This window comes from Rhinoraja longicauda, chromosome 25 (assembly GCF_053455715.1).
Source record: "Rhinoraja longicauda isolate Sanriku21f chromosome 25, sRhiLon1.1, whole genome shotgun sequence".
NCBI lineage: Eukaryota > Metazoa > Chordata > Chondrichthyes > Rajiformes > Arhynchobatidae > Rhinoraja > Rhinoraja longicauda.
Window position 1 is genome coordinate 190,058 of NC_135977.1, and position 18,431 is coordinate 208,488.

Genomic DNA, 18,431 nt, shown 5'->3' on the forward strand with positions numbered 1-18,431 from the left:
GTTGTTCTGCTGGAGATGGAGAACCACCACAGAGGGGGCCCAGTGTTGAACCCCTGGCACGGCACGTCTGGGTGCCAGCGTTGCACGTTACGCTGGATGGAAGGTTGGCTTGGCTCATGAGCATGCTGGGGAACTCCTTGCTTTGCTTTTGATCTCCATCTTCCATCATTCACTATTTACCAGTGTAATCATCTTTATGCCCATCCTCCGGGATCTTGTAGTCCACATCGTCATTGTGGAAAGAAGTGGAACGGCTGGAAAGTGTCGAAGATGAAATCCCCCAGAAAACTCGTCCATGTAGGTGGTGAGAATGCGGCGGTCAAAGCTGTCGATGCATCGCCCTCCGTACATCACCTGGGGACAGCACAGTCACTCGGCATATAACCCCCTGCACCCAGCCCCCCCCCTCGCCCCACCCCACACCCCCCCTCCGCCCCACCCACAACCCCCCTCGCCCCCACCCCACACCCCCCCTGCACCCAGCCCCCCCCTCGCCCCACCCAGCCCCCCCCCTCGCCCCCACCCAGCCCCCCCCCTCGCCCCACCCCAGCCCCTCCCTCGCCCCACCCAGCCCCCCCCCTCGCCCCACCCCAGCCCCCCCCCTCGCCCCACCCAGCCCCCCCCCTCGCCCCACCCAGCCCCCCCCTCCGCCCCCACCCCAGCCCCCCCCCCCTCGTCCCACCCACACTCCCTCGCCCTCGCCCCCACCCACACCCCCTCGCCCCCCCTGCACCCAGCCCCCCCTCACCCCACCCCACACCCCCTCGCCCCACCCACACCCCCCTGCACCCCACCCACACCCCCCTCGCCCCCACCCACACCCCCCCTGCACCCAGCCCCCCCCCTCGCCCCAGCCCCACCCCAGCCCCCCCTCGCCCCACCCAGCCCCTCCCTCGCCCCACCCCAGCCCCTCCCTCGCCCCACCCAGCCCCCCCCTCGTCCCCAGCCACACACCCCCTCGCCCCACCCACACCCCCTCGCCCCACCCACACCCCCTCGCCCCACCCACACCCCCTCGCCCCACCCACACCCCCTGTACCCAGCCCCCCCCTTCACCCCACCCACACCCCCCCCATCCACACCCCCCTGCACCCAGCCCCCCCTCGCCCCACCCACAGGTGATGGACAAGCCTCATGGTTACAGTTAATTGATAAAGGATTGTGTACCTCGCCAATTAAATACTTCAGACTGCCCCACGGAATCCTGGTGTCGTTCTGTTCATGAGCCTTTTTCAAGTAAGTGTTGAGAATCTCCATGCAGACCTGAGGAGCAGAAACAAACAGGTGAACATTCCTTGGAGCGCAGGAGGCTGAGTGACCTTATTGAGGTGTATAAAATCATGTTGAGGATACAAAGGGCGAAGATAGACACAAAAAGCTGGAGTAACTCAGCAGGACAGGCAGCATCTCTGAAGAGAAGGATGGGTGATGTTTTGGGTTGACACCCTTCTGTCACCTATTCCTTTTCTCCAAAGATGCAGCCTGATCCACTGAGTTACTCCAGTGTCTATCTTCGGTTTAAACCAGCATCTGCAGTTCCTCCCTACATAGAGTGAACGCAAGTCTTTTCTCAGGGTAAGGGATCATGAACTAAATGGTTTAAGGCGAAACAGGAAAGACAATAGCATGCTGAGGGGCAACTGTTCCACACAGCGGCTGCTGGACTATGTTTCATGCCCTATTCGAACAAGGGGATAACATTAGTTATCCTCGTCTTCAGCTTATTTCATTCTGGCCTCCGAATTTATTTAAATTATCTTCTATATTTATAATCTCAGGTGACTAGTTCAACACCAATTTACTGTACCTAACATACACTTCCTTCAATATCCTTTTATTAACCAAGGTTCTCTGAACTTACCATCTTTGCCTCTTACCTACACAGGTAATGCTGACTCTCAACCCTTTCGATCTCACCAGGTCCTGCCTTACTCTATTGAAAGGACGTACCTTTGGAAAGGAGATGAGGAGGAATTTCTTTCGCCAGCGGGTGATGAATCTGTAGAATTTATTGACACAGACGGCGGTGGAGGCCAAGTCTTTGGGTATTTTTAAAGTGGAGATTGACAGATTCTTGATTAGTGCAGGTGTCAGGGGTTATGGGGAGAAGGCAGGAGAATGGGGTTGAGAGGGAAAGATAGATCAGCCATGATGGAATGGTGGAGTAGGTCTGATGGGCCGAATGGCCTAATTCTGCTCCTATGACTTATGAACCTAATTAATAAGCAATGGACTTACTCTTGATCGAGGAGCCAGCATCTTAATAAATGTCAGGCAAGGCTTGAGGGGCCGAGTGGCCTCGTCCTTCTCCTAATTTACATGGGAACTGGGCAATGGGTTTAATGTCGGGTCGTTCTCGACGCTGTGGCTGAACAACATGTGCTGTGAACCTCTCTGGTCCCCATTTCAATGGAGCTGGTTTTGACTTCTTGTCTCATGTTGCTAGTTGAAGGCAGAAAGCTAGAGTTAGTTTCCCGCCACGTAAGGAAGGCAGCTCTCTCTTGTGGCTAGCTCTGGCCCAGCGTGTAACTCCCATCATCTCATGATAAGCAGCAGTACACTTATACCGACCAGCTGAGGTACATGTAGACAAAAACATTACAGCAAAATTAAACAAAAATGATTTTACCAGGAAATCAGATTCATTGAAATCGTACGAGATGTTCCAGCCGATCTTGCCGTACTTCCTGCGCTCCTGGACCACAGCATGGAAGAAGGCCAGCACATAGACCAGAGACTTGTAGGCTGAATGAGGGCACTCACTCAAAGCCTCATGGGTGATCTTGAAATATGTGGCTCTCATGTTCAGCTTCAAACCATTGGGTGGTTCCGTCACAACCTGCAATAACCAAGTACCTTAGTAATAAAACTGACCTGGTGTTGCTAGTTACAGCAATTACCAGTTAATGATGCTAGTTACAATATGGTTACCAGGTACAGGATCACACAGTTGTTTAACACAGGAACGGGACTTTGGCATAAAACGACTATGCCGATCTTTTTACCCATCTACACTAATCCCATTCTACATCTTATCTACACAAGTGCCTGTCTAAATGTTTCTTAAATGTGGTGTTAAACCTAATGTATTATAATTACTTAAACGTACCATTAATGATCAGAGGGAGTGACCTGTTATTGGTAGAAGCAGTAACGTATTATTACCAGTCTGAGCTTGACACATTCAATGTCCTTACCACTGGTGGAATATGACATGTTGCTCTTCAGGTGTGTGTTAGCAATGGAGAGGACAGCCAGTGAGTACAGATAGAGCACAGGAGCTCTGCAAAATGGTCACCAAGTCTACGCTTGGTTGCACCAACACAGGGGAGGCCACATCAGGAGCACTAGATCAGTTGGGAAAAGGTGCAAGTCAACCTGTGACGGACTTGAAAGGGCTGTTTAGGTCTCCAGGTGAAGGGACAGGTGTTACACCTCCCTCTGGAGCAGTGCCTGGGGAGGGGCTGCACAGTCATGGTGAGACTGGTCCCTGTGGAAAGCGGACAAGGGAGTCGGGGCGGGCACAGTAGGTCCATCAATCCTACAACTTGCTCCACCGGTCAAAACAAAGGGACCACAGCTAAGCCCACTTTCCTGCCCTACTCCTACATCCATCCATCCAAACTTGGCACATAGGCATTCACTGGCTTCTGTGCCAAGAACCATACATCTCAATCTTCTCAATCATTACATTTCTCCTCATCCTCCCCCCCGTATCTGAAGACCGGTCCAACTGGAGAATCTTCACCTTGAGCTCAGTCCCCACGTTGACCAAGGGTTATAATTGTTTATGTCGAATGCGCACACTTTGACTTTCGTCATCATTGAGGACGTACCTTCAGTGAGCACTGGAGTATTCCAATGGGGAAGTCTTGGATTGGGTCAGTGGTGAGCCACAAGCGGAAGTCAGGGTGGGGTTTATGAATCAACTCCAGTGCCTTCTCCAACTCCTTCAGCCAACGCACAAGCAGGTGGCAGTTCTGCAGCATCAGCCACTGTCCACGAGCCACAGCCGTCTCCAGCAACTGCAACGCTACCTGCCACACAGAGGGAAGCAAACAGCTCAGTGGATGGGGCTCTGAGACAGCAGGAGCTCCTTTAATCAACCTTTGTGGATCCTTTATCCTGCCTTCAGTGTTACTTTAACCGCGCTGTGTCAATGTGACCTCAGGTGACACCAACCAGCAACTCAGATGAAGCTTATTTCCCCAAACAGTGGTGAGAATGGCAGCTGGCAGCTGTTTATGAGGAGGCTGGACTAGAGGGGAAGGAGGGTTAACATGAGCAAAGATGGAGGGAGGCTTGAGCAGAACATAATCTCACCACAGATTGATTGGTTATCTGATGACGTACATCCTGCGTAGTCCAATATATAGCTGGTGTAAAATGATTGCCATCTTGCCACTTCAATGTGGATTGCAGTGAATCCATTTAAAACAAGCATTAAGCATTGGTGCGGTGGTGTCTGGGTTTAAGGGAGGCTCACTGCCTGAACCGCTCCCTGTATCCCACGCCCGCCTCGTGCCCAGCAGCACCACTGGGACCTCTGGCCCTGCACTATCAGACCGCACAATGACATCTTCTCTGTGCAGAATAACTTGCTAATTCTTTCACCCAGGCACACATGTAACGTTGTGCATTTAAACCAACTGTTAGAAGTGATGGACCAATGTTAAAGTGAGGAAGGAGAACGCTTGGAAGATGGGACATCTCACGATGTGAATGTGTGACTTCCCTGCTCACTCATCCACAGCCCTACTCTCTGGGACCCAGCATGTGCCCACGAAAACCAGCACTGCAGTGTGGACACCAGGCTGCCCCTAGTGACAGTGTGGACACCAGGCTGCCCCTAGTGACAGTGTGGACACCAGGCTGCCCCTAGTCATAGAGTGATACAGTGTGTACAGCACGCTGCCCCTAGGGACAGTGTGGACACCAGGCTGCCCCTAGTGACAGTGTGGACACCAGGCTGCCCCTAGTGACAGTGTGGACACCAGGCTGCCCCTAGTGACAGTGTGGACACCAGGCTGCCCCTAGTGACAGTGTGGACACCAGGCTGCCCCTAGTCATAGAGTGATACAGTGTGTACAGCACGCTGCCCCTAGGGACAGTGTGGACACCAGGCTGCCCCTAGTGACAGTGTGGACACCAGGCTGCCCCTAGTGACAGTGTGGACACCAGGCTGCCCCTAGTGACAGTGTGGACACCAGGCTGCCCCTAGTCATAGAGTGATACAGTGTGTACAGCACGCTGCCCCTAGTGACAGTGTGGACACCAGGCTGCTGCCCCTAGTGACAGTGTGGACACCAGGCTGCTGCCCCTAGTGACAGTGTGGACACCGGGCTGCTGCCCCTAGTGACAGTGTGGACACCTGGCTGCTGCCCCTAGTGACAGTGTGGACACCAGGCTGCTGCCCCTAGTGACAGTGTGGACACCGGGCTGCTGCCCCTAGTGACAGTGTGGACACCTGGCTGCTGCCCCTAGTGACAGTGTGGACACCGGGCTGCTGCCCCTAGTGACAGTGTGGACACCGGGCTGCTGCCCCTAGTGACAGTGTGGACACCTGGCTGCTGCCCCTAGTGACAGTGTGGACACCAGGCTGCCCCTAGTGACAGTGTGGACAGCACGCTAGTCACAGAGTGACAGTGTGGACACCGGGCTGCCCCTAGTCATAGAGTGATACAGTGTGGACACTGGGCTGCCCCTAGTGACAGTGTGGACACCAGGCTGCCCCTAGTCATAGAGTGATACAGTGTGTACAGCACGCTGCCCCCTAGTGACAGTGTGGACACCAGGCTGCTGCCCCTAGTGACAGTGTGGACACCAGGCTGCTGCCCCTAGTGACAGTGTGGACACCAGGCTGCCCCTAGTGACAGTGTGGACAGCACGCTAGTCACAGAGTGACAGTGTGGACACCAGGCTGCCCCTAGTCATAGAGTGATACAGTGTGTACAGCACGCTGCCCCCTAGTGACAGTGTGGACACCAGGCTACTGCCCCTAGTGACAGTGTGGACACCAGGCTGCCCCTAGTGACAGTGTGGACAGCATGCTAGTCGTAGAGTGACAGTGTGGACACTGGGCTGCCCCTAGTCATAGAGTGACAGTGTGGACACCAGGCTGCCCCTAGTCATAGATAGAACCCTGACCCTAATGAAAGAGTGATACACTGTGGACACCGGTCTGCCCCTACATTACAAGTCACACTCATCTGAGACACAGACACACAGGAACTCAAAATAATCAGACACGCGGTGATGTGAAAAGCAGGTTAATCAGTGGCTAAAGAGCTTTCTCCATAATGCTCCATTCTCCATAATGCCACGGTTTTTTATACCTTCTCTTGTCCTTGTCCCATAGCAAGGAACTTGAGTCGACTTGTTCCGAAGCCTGAGCGCTCAGCTAGCTTGGAGAGGTCAGAAGCTGGATCAGAGCCAGGGCTGAGGATGAAGACAATGGGAGAGGTGGACGTGCTCTGCTCAAAGATTGCCTCAAAACTGATGACAGGCGGCTGCACAAACCTGGGGCAAAAGAACACGGCTCATTAGTGACCGCGCTGTGCATCAAAGTGGATCATTAGTGACCGCGCTGTGCATCAAACTGGATCATTGTGGATAATTATGGATATCTAAATGAACATCTTACATGAGGTAATAGGATAACAGAGTCTAAAATTAACACAGGAATTGCCCAAAGGATCTGACTGTTGGTCAGATCACCAATATTATCAAGATCCTTATAATCCAAATTTACAGTTAATGTGAGATAAATACAAGGATATTTTCCACATTCCTGTGTAGTGACCCTTGTATTAACACATCACACCTGGTTCAGAGTTGGTCCTCAGCATGAGCCAACATTGCATGCACTACATGACTGAATACACACTCACCATTATAGGTTCTGCTCTGGTAGTTTACAAATATTCTCCGCCTTTACAACAGCAACAGACACAGGAAGAGGTTGTTTATGACACCATAAAAATCTTAATTAGGTGCTAGTTTGCTTCTGGTCAGGAGCCAAGGTGCAGCTTGGAGCTTGATGTAACAATACTGTAGGAACACAACTGATGAGGGAGACACAAAGACAACTCCTCCCTTCTGATGATCCAGGACTATGGGGGGAGGTTGGCTGAGTGGTGACAATGAGATGAACTATGAGAGGCCACGTCACTGTGCACAGGTGCTCGTTCACACTTACTTCTCTCCGATGGTTCTAGAGATGTAGTCCATCACTGCGCGATACACGCGGTCCACACGGAAACATCGCAGCAGCAGCAGCTTCTGGAAACTGTTCAGCGTGTCCTTGTAGTGGATCGGGAATTCCACTTGTTCAGGAGCATCGAGGTCATACCACTACAACAGACAGGAGCAAACACTCGGCAACTGTGCACGGAGCGTGGGAGCATTCCAACTACTGACGTACACAAGAGTTCATTCACCCACTTTAGCACTAGAACGATGAACACGTTCATCTATTTATTTAGAATCAACACTTCTTCGTTCAGTCAGACACTCTGCTGTTGCCCAGAGCCAGGAACAGCTTCGCTACTGTCACCACACTATCGAACGGACCTCTCATGTGCTAAGGATGTAGTTCTGATCATCCAACCTACCTCATTGCAGCCCTTGCATTTCTTTCCACCTGCACTTTCTCTGTAGCTGTAACCCTGTGGTACTTTCCTCCTTGCATTAGCATTGTGCTTGCCTACAGCGTGGCCGTTCTCATGTTGGGTATGATCCAGCACAGACAACGTTTCTCACTGTATCTCGCTACACATGACGATAATAAACCCACACCCATTGCCAGCTGTGACTGTGTCCACAGTATTCCTACCCCACACCCATTCCCAGCTGTGACTGTGTCCACAGTATTCCTACCCCACACCCATTGCCAGCTGTGACTGTGCCCACAGTATGCCTCTTACCCCAAGTCAGTGAGCTCTTGAGCAGTGGGGATGATGGTCAATCTGTTCTCCACCATGGTTGAGCAACAAAGCCCACACACCTCCTTTTGCACTCACCATGTGTATGTCTGTCCAGGCTTTGGAAAGGATATTTATTGCAGTGAGATTCTACTTACATATTGCCAGACCATCTTATTCAATTGCAGGTCATCTGGAAGTGTTGCAAAGTGCTGTGGAAAACTGGCTGCAAGATGAATGACATCCTCCCAGCCCTGGTCCGGGAGCCAGGGGCAGGGCTTTGGCCTCTTGCTTTTTTCCAGAGATGTGTTTCCTGTGAAATGCACAGCGGCTAAGTGTGGGCTTGTCAGCACCAATCTACCTCATCTCCAGCAGTTTGTCCAATGAACCAATCAAACCAAATGCGAACACACTCTCTGTTGCAACGACACCAATGCCACCAGAATATCGCAACCAAAAAGAGAAAAGGTTAGAAATACTCAGCAAGTCAGGTAGGATCTGTGGAAAGCACAGAGATTATGTTTCCAGGAGGCACCCCGTCATTAGATTCTAGGATGAAGCGTAGGTTTACTAGGTTAATTCCCGGAATGGCGGGACTGTCGTACGTTGAAAGACTGGAACGACTAGGCTTGTATACACTGGAATTTAGAAGAATGAGAGATCTTATCGAAACGTATAAGATTATTAAGGGGTTGGACACGTTAGAGGCAGGAAACATGTTCCCAATGTTGGGGGAGTCCAGAACAAGAGGCCACAGTTTAAGAATAAGGGGTAGGCCATTTCGAACTGAGATGAGGAAAAACTTTTTTGGTCAGAGAGTTGTGAATCTGTGGAATTCTCTGCCTCAGAGGGCAGTGGAGGCCAATTCTCTGAATACATTCAAGAGAGAGCTAGATAGAGCTCTTAAGGATAGCGGAGTCAGGGGGTATGGGGAGAAAGCAGGAACGGGGTACTGATTGAGAATGATCAGCCATGATCACATTGAATGGCGGTGCTGGCTCGAAGGGCCGAATGGCCTCCTCCTGCACCTATTATAGACAATGGACAATAGGTGCAGGAGGAGGCCATTCGGCCCTTCGAGCCAGCACCGCCATTCAATGTGATCATGGCTGATCATTCTCAATCAGTACCCCGTTCCTGCCTTTTCCCCATACCCCCTGACTCCGCTATCCTTAAGAGCTCTATCTATCCATTGAAATGTAGGAAGGGCTGAGTATTTTGGGGCAAATATGGACGATTCTGTTTGTAATGTTCGAACATTGCAGAACCTAACTTCAGATCATTATCAATGGAACACACACCAATAATATTTGTTCTTTAGTCAGTAAATGACTGCCATTGGTCAGTAAGTGCAGCAGGATACACACACACACAACACTAAGACAAGTGCATCCCCTATCGGCACAACAATTCAAAAAGAACCAAAACTCAGAAATCATTGAATTTTTTTTTTAAATCATTCAAATATTTTAAAAAGCAATAAAAAAATAATGAAAAGGTTGCTTCTCTGTTCTTTCATGCACTCCAGGGCCCTACTGTTCATGTATGTCCGAGAACATTAGTACTGCCCAAAATGCATCGCCTCACATTTATCTCAACATTCACCCTGTTACATCCTCAAAAACTCTATCGTTTGCCAAACAGGACCTGCCCTACACTAAGCTATGCTTGATGCCCCACACTGCCCCATGCTTGATGCCCCACACTTCCTCACACTAAGCTATGCTTGATGCCCCACACTAAGCTATGCTTGATGCCCCACACTGCCCCATGCTTGATGCCCCACATTGCCCCACACTGCCCCATGCTTGATGCCCTACACTGCCCCGTGCTTGATGCCCCAAACTGCCCCATGCTTGATGCCCAACTCTGTCCCATGCTTGATGCCCCACACTGCCCCACACTGCCCCATGCTTGATGCCCCACACTGCCCCATGCTTGATGCCCCACACTGCCCCATGCTTGATGCCCCAAACTGCCCCATGCTTGATGCCCCACGCTGCCCCACACTGCCCCATGCTTGATGCCCCACACTGCCCCATGCTTGATGCCCCACACTGCCCCATGCTTGATGCCCCACACTGCCCCATGCTTGAAGCCCCACACGAAGCCATACTTGATGCCCCACACGAAGCTATGCTTGATGCTCCCTAATTAACCCCACTCCTTCCAAAGGCAAGTAAATCCTATCCCTAAGAATTCTCTCCAACAGCCTCCTACCACTGGCCGATAATTTCCTGGAATATCAACATCTCCTTTCTTAAGCAAAGGAACAACATCGGCTACTCTTCAGACCTCTGAGATCTAGGAGGCCTGTAGTTATGAGAAATTGGATGAGCTGGATTTATTTTTACTGGAACGTAGGAGGTTGAGGTGATCTAATAGGGGCTTACAAAAGTATGAGGCAGAGAGAGGACAGATGGCTTGGGTCATCTTCCCCATGGAGGGGAGTCCTGAACTAAAGGCCGCAGGTTTAAGGAGAAAGTGAGAAACTTAAAGGAGATCTGAGGGGATATGTTTTTCACACAGAAGGTGAACTGCCAGAGGTGGCAGGGCAGATACAGGGACAATGTTTAAAAGGCATTCGGTCAGGTACTTGGATGGAGGGATACGTGCCCAATGCAGGTAAACAGAGTGACCTTAGATATGCTTCACGTTCTGCTGTCGGGTTGTACCTATTATTCCTTGCGTATCGTTACTGCAATATTTTGCATCAAGCCTAGCAATTTCTTTTAGTTTGAGCATAAAAATGAAATTGGTGCTCTGTAATAAACAAAAAAAGGAATACTTGTGAAAAGAGGTTCCCAAGTTTTGCCACGTGATGTGCCAGTTCATGAACAGCAGTGATCAGGATGGACCAGAGGCCAAGAACTGAACACGCTGTGGGTCTGATTGTGGGAATAACAGTGAGCTGGGCTTAAGGAGCAAATGTGCTGCAGCGTTCCAGCATCGCAGTGCGTGCTGCATGCTGCATGCTGCAAGTGTGCCAGAGAGGCACAGATACACAGAGGCACAGATACACAGAGGCACAGATACACAGATACTGCAGTCCGTCTGTCTTTTGTGTTTTTTGTTGTTTTTGTATGAATTGTAGTTTTAATATGGTGTAGTGTTTGTATGTTATGTTTGTATGTTATGTTTGTATGTTATGTTTGTGTGGGGGGGGGGGGGGGAGGGAACGGGAACTGTAAAATTCTCTCTCCCGAACGGAGACGCGACCTTTGTTTCTGTGTCGTGTCTCCGTTCCCGTTGCGGCCTACCACCGGCCATGCACCTGGGACCACCTGGGGCTCTGGTTCACAGAGCCCGCGGCCCGGACTCACCACCTGCGGCGCTGGCTGCCTGCAGATGCTGCGGTAGCGGCTGCGATTCGTCTCCGGAGGCTCCGGCGCGGGCCGCATGGATGTCGGAAGCCCGCAGGCCCCTGGGTGGGGGCCGACATCGGGAGCTCCGGCAGCGGCAGAGGCAGCGTGTTCGCCCGCCCCGAATCGCGGGGCTTGGGTCGGCGCACCGCGGACCTTTCACCGTCCGGCGCGGCCTGAAATAGGCCGTGGACCTTTCACCGACCAGCGGGGGCTTCAATATCGGGAGCCCCGACCGCCCCGACGTGGCAACTCCAACAGCCTGACCGCAGAAGACGGCAGGGAAGAGAAAAATACATTGTGGCCTTCCATCACAGTGAGAAGGGACTGGAGGAGACTCACTGTGATGGATGTTTCTTTTTGTTTGGTGTTAGTAGTATTGTATGTGTTATTGCATTTTTATTGATTATTCTTATTGGTCTTATTGTTTAACTGCGGGTAATGTTTCATTTCACTACACATTTATGTGTATGTGACAAATAAACCACTATTGACTATTGACACACAGAGGCACAGAGGCACAGATACACAGAGGCACAGATACACAGAGGCACAGATACACAGAGGCACAGATACACAGAGGCACAGATACACAGAGGCACAGATACACAGATACACAGAGGCACAGATACACAGAGGCACAGATACACAGATACACAGAGGCACAGATACACAGAGGCACAGATACACAGAGGCACAGATACACAGAGGCACAGATACACAGAGGCACAGATACACAGAGGCACAGATACACAGAGGCACAGATACACAGAGGCACAGATGCACAGATGCACAGAGGCACAGATACGCAGAGGCACAGATACGCAGAGGCACAGATACGCAGAGGCACGGAGGCACAGATACACAGAGGCACAGAGGCACAGATACACAGAGGCACAGATACACAGAGGCACAGATACACAGAGGCACAGATACACAGAGGCACAGATACACAGATACACAGAGGCACAGATACACAGATACACAGAGGCACAGATACACAGAGGCACAGATACACAGAGGCACAGATACACAGAGGCACAGATACACAGAGGCACAGATACACAGAGGCACAGATACGCAGAGGCACAGATACGCAGAGGCACAGATACACAGAGGCACAGATACACAGAGGCACAGATACACAGAGGCACAGATACACAGAGGCACAGATACACAAGAGGCACAGATACACAGAGGCACAGATACACAAGAGGCACAGATACACAGAGGCACAGATACGCAGAGGCACAGATACGCAGAGGCACAGATACACAGAGGCACAGATGCACAGATACACAGAGGCACAGATACACAAGAGGCACAGATACACAGAGGCACAGATACGCAGAGGCACAGATACACAGAGGCACAGATACACAAGAGGCACAGATACACAGAGGCACAGATACGCAGAGGCACAGATACGCAGAGGCACAGATACGCAGAGGCACAGATACACAGAGGCACAGATACACAAGAGGCACAGATACACAGAGGCACAGAGGCACAGATACAGATACAGATACACAGAGGCACAGATACACAGATACTTGGGGTAATCAATAACGCACTCATCATGCCGAAGCAACAAGGGTCTCACGTACGCACTGGTTACTGGAAGCAGATGGCATCAAATATTTATGGAGAGTATCCATGCTGAGTTAACTGGAACAATTCATTTACTCACCAGCATTTTACAGGAAATCAGCATCCATTAACAGCAACTATTGATTCAATTTTTTTAATTAAATTACATTATTCATAAACACAATTTACATAGTTCTAAATATTATCAAATATTCCAAATAATAAATTGTAAAAACAGAAACATTCTCTTAGACACAAAGATTGAGGAAATCGTAAAGAAAAATCTAGGAAATAGCAAATCAGATAACATCTCCGGAAACAGAACTGAGCTAATGTTCTCAGATCTATAAGCCCTTTGTTAGAACAGTTGAAAGTACTATTTAAAAACTCAACCAAAATTATTAAATCTGATCTATGAAACAGATTACAAACGGAAATTAAATCTTTATTTCCAATGGTCTGTACTGGCTAAATACTGTATTTTTCTTGCCGTGTTCTCGTTAATGACTGATGATGCGGTACAGTGCAGAGCCAGTGCACAGCCAGAGCAGAGCCAGTGCAAGGCAGTGTGGAGCCAGTGGAAGGCAGAGCAGAGCCAGTGCACGGCAGTATTTCCCCAGTGCCACACAGCTGCCTGACTGCAGAAGAGCTGCCGTGGTGTGTGTGTGAGTCGTGCTGACACTAGTCGTGCGGTCACTAGTCGTGCGGTCACTAGTGAGGCTGACACTAGTCGTGCGGTCACTAGTGAGGCTGACACGAGTCGAGCGGTCACTAGTCGTGCGGTCACTAGTGAGACTGCTCTGCCAGAGCAGAAGGTCAGGCAGTGACACAAGGGATGGCGATGCTGGAATCTTCAGCAAAAAAAAATGTGCTGCAGGGGTGCAGGGTAGGAGCAGTGCTGCAGGGGTGCAGGAGAGTGCAGGGCAGGAGCAGTGCTGCAGGGGTGCAGCAGAGTGCAGGGCAGGAGCAGTGCTGCAGGGGTGCAGCAGAGTGCAGGGTAGCAGCAATGCTGCAGCAGTGCAGGGTAGGAGCAGTGCTGCAGGGGTGCAGCAGAGTGCAGGGCAGGAGCAGTGCTGCAGGGGTGCAGCAGAGTGCAGGGTAGCAGCAATGCTGCAGCAGTGCAGGGTAAGAGCAGTGCTGCAGGGGTGCAGCAGAGTGCAGGGTAGGAGCAGTGCTGCAGGGGTGCAGCAAGATAGAGCTTTAAACTAAATTGTGCGGGGTGGGGTCAGCAAGTTGGAAGTGGAAGGGTGGAGTTAAAGGGAAAGAGAGCGCAGGAAATGTTACAGAAGTTTCTTAATAGGACGTAAAGTTCAAGAAGGGGTAAGAGTAAGGTCAGGTAAAATCAGGATCAGTGTGAGAAGGGAGGTGAATACCAAATTAAAGGTGTATTTGAATGCGCGTAGTATAAGAAAGAAAGTGGATGATCTTGTAGCACTGATAGAGATTGGAGGGTACGATGTTGTGGGAATTACAGAGACGTGGCTGCAGGAGGATCGGAGCTGGGAGCTGAATATTCAGGCTAGACACAAAATGCTGGAGTAACTCAGGCAGGCAGCATCTCTGGAGAGAAGGAATGGGTGACTTTTCAGGTCAAGACGCTACGAAGGTCTCGACCCGAAACGAGTCTGAAGAAGGGTCTCAACCCTAAACGTCACCCATTCCTCTCTCCAGTGATGCTGCCTGTCCCTCTGAGTTACTCCAGCATTTTATGTGTACCTTCGGTTTAAACCAGCATCTGCAGTTCTTTCCTACTGAATATTCAGGGTTATACGTCATAAAAATAAAAGGGAAGAAGTATAACATAGCAAAGAAGAGTGGGAAGCCAGAGGATTGGGACTCTTTTAAAGAGCAACAGAAGATAACTAAAAAGGCAATACGGGGAGAAAAGATGAGGTACGAGGGTAAACTAGCCAATAATGCATGGATTTATGAAGGGGAAATCGTGCTTGACAGGGGAGAGCCGGTGGATGTGGTGTACCTCGACTTTCAGAAAGCCTTCGATAAGGTCCCACATAAGAGATTGGTGGGCAAAATTAGAGCACATGGTATTGGAGGTAGGGTACTGACATGGATAGAAAGTTGGTTGACAGACAGAAAGCAAAGAGTGGGGATAAATGGGTCCCTTTCAGAATGGCAGGCAGTGACTAGAGGGGTACCGCAAGGCTCGGTGTTGGGACCGCAGCTATTTACAATATACATCAATGACTTGGATGAAGGGATTAAAAGTACCATTAGCAAATTTGCCGATGATACAAAGCTAGGTGGCAGTGTGAACTGTGAGGAAGATGCTATGAGGTTGCAGGGTGACTTGGACAGGTTGTGTGAGTGGGCGGATCCATGGCAGATGCAGTTTAATGTGGATAAGTGTGAGGTTATCCACTTTGGTGGTAAGAATAGGAAGGCAGATTATTATTTGAATGGTGTCGTTAGGAAAAGGGGACGTACAACGTGATCTGGGTGTCTTAGTGCATCAGTCACTGAAAGGAAGCATGCAGGTAAAGCAGGCAGTGAAGAAAGCCAATGGAATGTTGGCATTCATAACAAGAGGAGTTGAGTATAGGAGCAAAGAGGTCCTTCTGCAGTTGTACAGGGCCCTAGTGAGACCGCACCTGGAGTACTGTGTGCAGTTTTGGTCTCCAAATTTGAGGAAGGACATTCTTGCTATTGAGGGCGTGCAGCGTAGGTTTACTAGGTTAATTCCCAGAATGGCGGGACTGTCATATGTTGAAAGACTGGAGCGACTAGGTTTGTATACACTGGAATTTAGAAGGATGAGAGGGGATCTTATCGAAACGTATAAGATTATTAAGGGGTTGGACACGTTAGAGGCAGGAAACATGTTCCCAATGTTGGGGGAGTCCAGAACAAGGGGCCACAGTTTAAGAATAAGGGGTAGGCCATTTAGAACAGAGATGAGGAAAAACTTTTTTAGTCAGAGAGATGTGAATCTGTGGAATTCTCTGCCTCAGAAGGCAGTGGAGGCCAATTCTCTGAATACATTCAAGAGAGAGCTAGATAGAGCTCTTAAGGATAGCGGACTCAGGGGGTATGGGGAGAAGGCAGGAACGGGGTACTGATTGAGAATGATCAGCCATGATCACATTGAATGGCGGTGCTGGCTCGAAGGGCCGAATGGCCTACTCCTGCACCTATTGTCTATTGTCTATCAAAATTACAGGAAGGTGGGTAGAAGTGGTTGGGTAGCTCTGTTGGTTAGGAATTAAATTCAGTCTTTAATGAGGGATGACATAGGATCAGAAGATGTCGTCATTGTGGATAGAAATAAGAAATTATAAGGGTACAAAGACTAGTTATTTCCAGGCCCCCAAACAGTAGCCAGGATATAGGGTGCAAGTTAACAGGTATAACAGGTATAACAGGTATAACAGAGCTTTATTTGTCGTTCGGTACCGAAGTACCGAACGAAACTACATAGCAGTCATAGAAAAAAAGAACACAAGACACATGACCCCAACACAAACGTCCATCACAGTGACTCCAAACACCCCTTCACTGTGATGGAGGCAACAAAACTTCCCCTCTCTTCCCCAAGCCCACGGACAGACAGCTCGTCCCCGACCGACCCGCACAGTCCCCGCACCGGGCGCTGAAACGTCTCGCGGCCGAACCGGGCGATGAAAGGCCCGCGACCAAGCCTTGCGCAGCTAAGTCCCGCAGCCGAGCCGCACCAGCGGTGAAAAGTCCCGCAGCCGAGCCGCACCGGGCGGTGTTAAGTCCGGAGATACATCAGGAGATAAAATTGGCATGTAAAAAAGGCAATGCTACGTAGGCTGGTTATGTGAGATTTCAATATGAAAATCAGCTTGGTACTGAACCCCAAGAAAGGGAATTTGTAGAGTGTCTCCGAGATGGATTCTCTGAGCAGCTTGTACTGGAGCCTACCAGGGAAAAGGCAATTCTGGATTTAGTGTTATTTAATGAACCGGATTTGATAAGGGAACTCAAGGTAAAGGAACCATTAGGAGGTAGTGACCACAATATGATATGTTTTTAATCTGCAATTTGAGAGGGAGAAGGTGAAATCTGAAGTGTCGGTATTGCAGCTGGGCAAAGGGCACTACAGAGGCATGAGAGAGCAGCTGGCCAGAGTTGACTGGAAAGGGATCCTAGCTGGGGTGTGATGGTGGAACAGCAATGGCAGGAATTTCTGGGAATAAGCCGGAAGATGCAGGATCTTTTCATTCCAAAGAAGAAGAAAGATTCTAGGGGAAGAAAGAGATGACTGTGGCTGACAAGGGAAGTCAAGGACAGTATAAAACTGAAAGAGAAGGCCTATAACATGGCAAAGATTAGTGGGAAGCCAGAGGATCGGGAAGCTTTTAAAGAACAACAGAGGGTAACTAAGAAGATAATATGGGGAGAAAAGATTAAATATGAAGGTAAGATAGCCAAGAATATAAAAGAGGATAACAAGAGTTTCTTCAGTTATATAAAGAGTAAGAAAGAGCCAAGAGTGGGCGTTGGGCCGTTGGAGAATGATGCAGAAGTGATAATCGGGAATAAAGAAATGGCAGAGGAGTTGAATAACTTTTTTGCATCAGTCTTCACAGTGGAAGATACCAGCAACCTGCCTGAAATTCAAGAGAGTCAGGGGGTGGAAGTTAGTGGAGTGGCTATTACTGGGGAGAAGATGCTGGGAAGCTGAAAGGGCTGAAGGTGGATAAGTCACCTGGGCCGGATGGACTGCACCCTAGGGTGCGGTGCTGAAAGAGGTGGCTTTAGAGATTGTGGAGGCATTAACAGTGATGTTTCAGGAATCACTAGAGTCAGGAGCAGTCCCAGATAATTGGAAAATTGCCAATATTACCCGCTGCATAAAAAGGGAGCAAGGCAGAATAGTGGGAACCATAGTCTGACTTCAGTGGTTGGTAAGATTTGAGTGCATTATAAAGGATGAGGTTACAGAGTACTGAGAGCTTCACAATAAAATAGGCGGAAGTCAGCATGGCTTTGTGAAGGGGAGGTCTTGCTTGACAAATTTGCTGGAATTCTTTGAAGAAGTAAATAACAGGACAGACAAAGGAGAGTCAGTAGATGTTGTTTACTTAGATTTTCAGAAAGCCTTTGATAAGGTGCCACACGTGAGGCTGCTAAGGAAGATGGGAGCCCACGGTATTAAAGGGCCGATACGAGCATGGACAGCAGGCTGGCTGGATGGCAGAAGGCAAAGAGTGGCAGTAAAGGGGGCTTGATCTGGTTGGCTGCCAGTGACTAGCGGAGTTCCGCATGGGTCGGTGCTGGGGCCGCTACTCTTCATGTTGTATATTAATGATGTGGACGAGGGGATTGAATGCTTGTGGCCAAGTTTGCGGATGATACGAAAATAGGTGGAAAAACCGGTAGTGTAGAGAAAGCAGGGACTCTGCAGAAGGACTTGGACAGGTTTTGAGAGTGGGCAGAGAAGTGGTAGATGGAATATAGTGCAGCAAAGTGTGGCGTCATGCATTTTGGTAGTCGGAATAAAGGCGTAGACTATTTTCTAAATGGGGAGAGATTCCAGAAATCGGAGGTGCAAAGGGACTTGGGAGTGCTGGTG

At 49.9% G+C, this 18,431-nt stretch overlaps 1 protein-coding gene across 1 annotated transcript in view; it reads right to left on the reverse strand.

Annotated features, from left to right (window-relative positions):
- Nucleotides 1-18,431, reverse strand: part of dnah10 (dynein axonemal heavy chain 10) — a 176,636-nt gene that overhangs the window by 12,692 nt on the left and 145,513 nt on the right. The window contains 9 exon segments of the mRNA XM_078421084.1: nucleotides 181-241; nucleotides 243-287; nucleotides 289-354; nucleotides 1,168-1,263; nucleotides 2,630-2,839; nucleotides 3,837-4,037; nucleotides 6,336-6,519; nucleotides 7,199-7,353; nucleotides 8,081-8,235. Coding sequence (XP_078277210.1) covers nucleotides 181-241; nucleotides 243-287; nucleotides 289-354; nucleotides 1,168-1,263; nucleotides 2,630-2,839; nucleotides 3,837-4,037; nucleotides 6,336-6,519; nucleotides 7,199-7,353; nucleotides 8,081-8,235 — 1,173 coding nt within the window.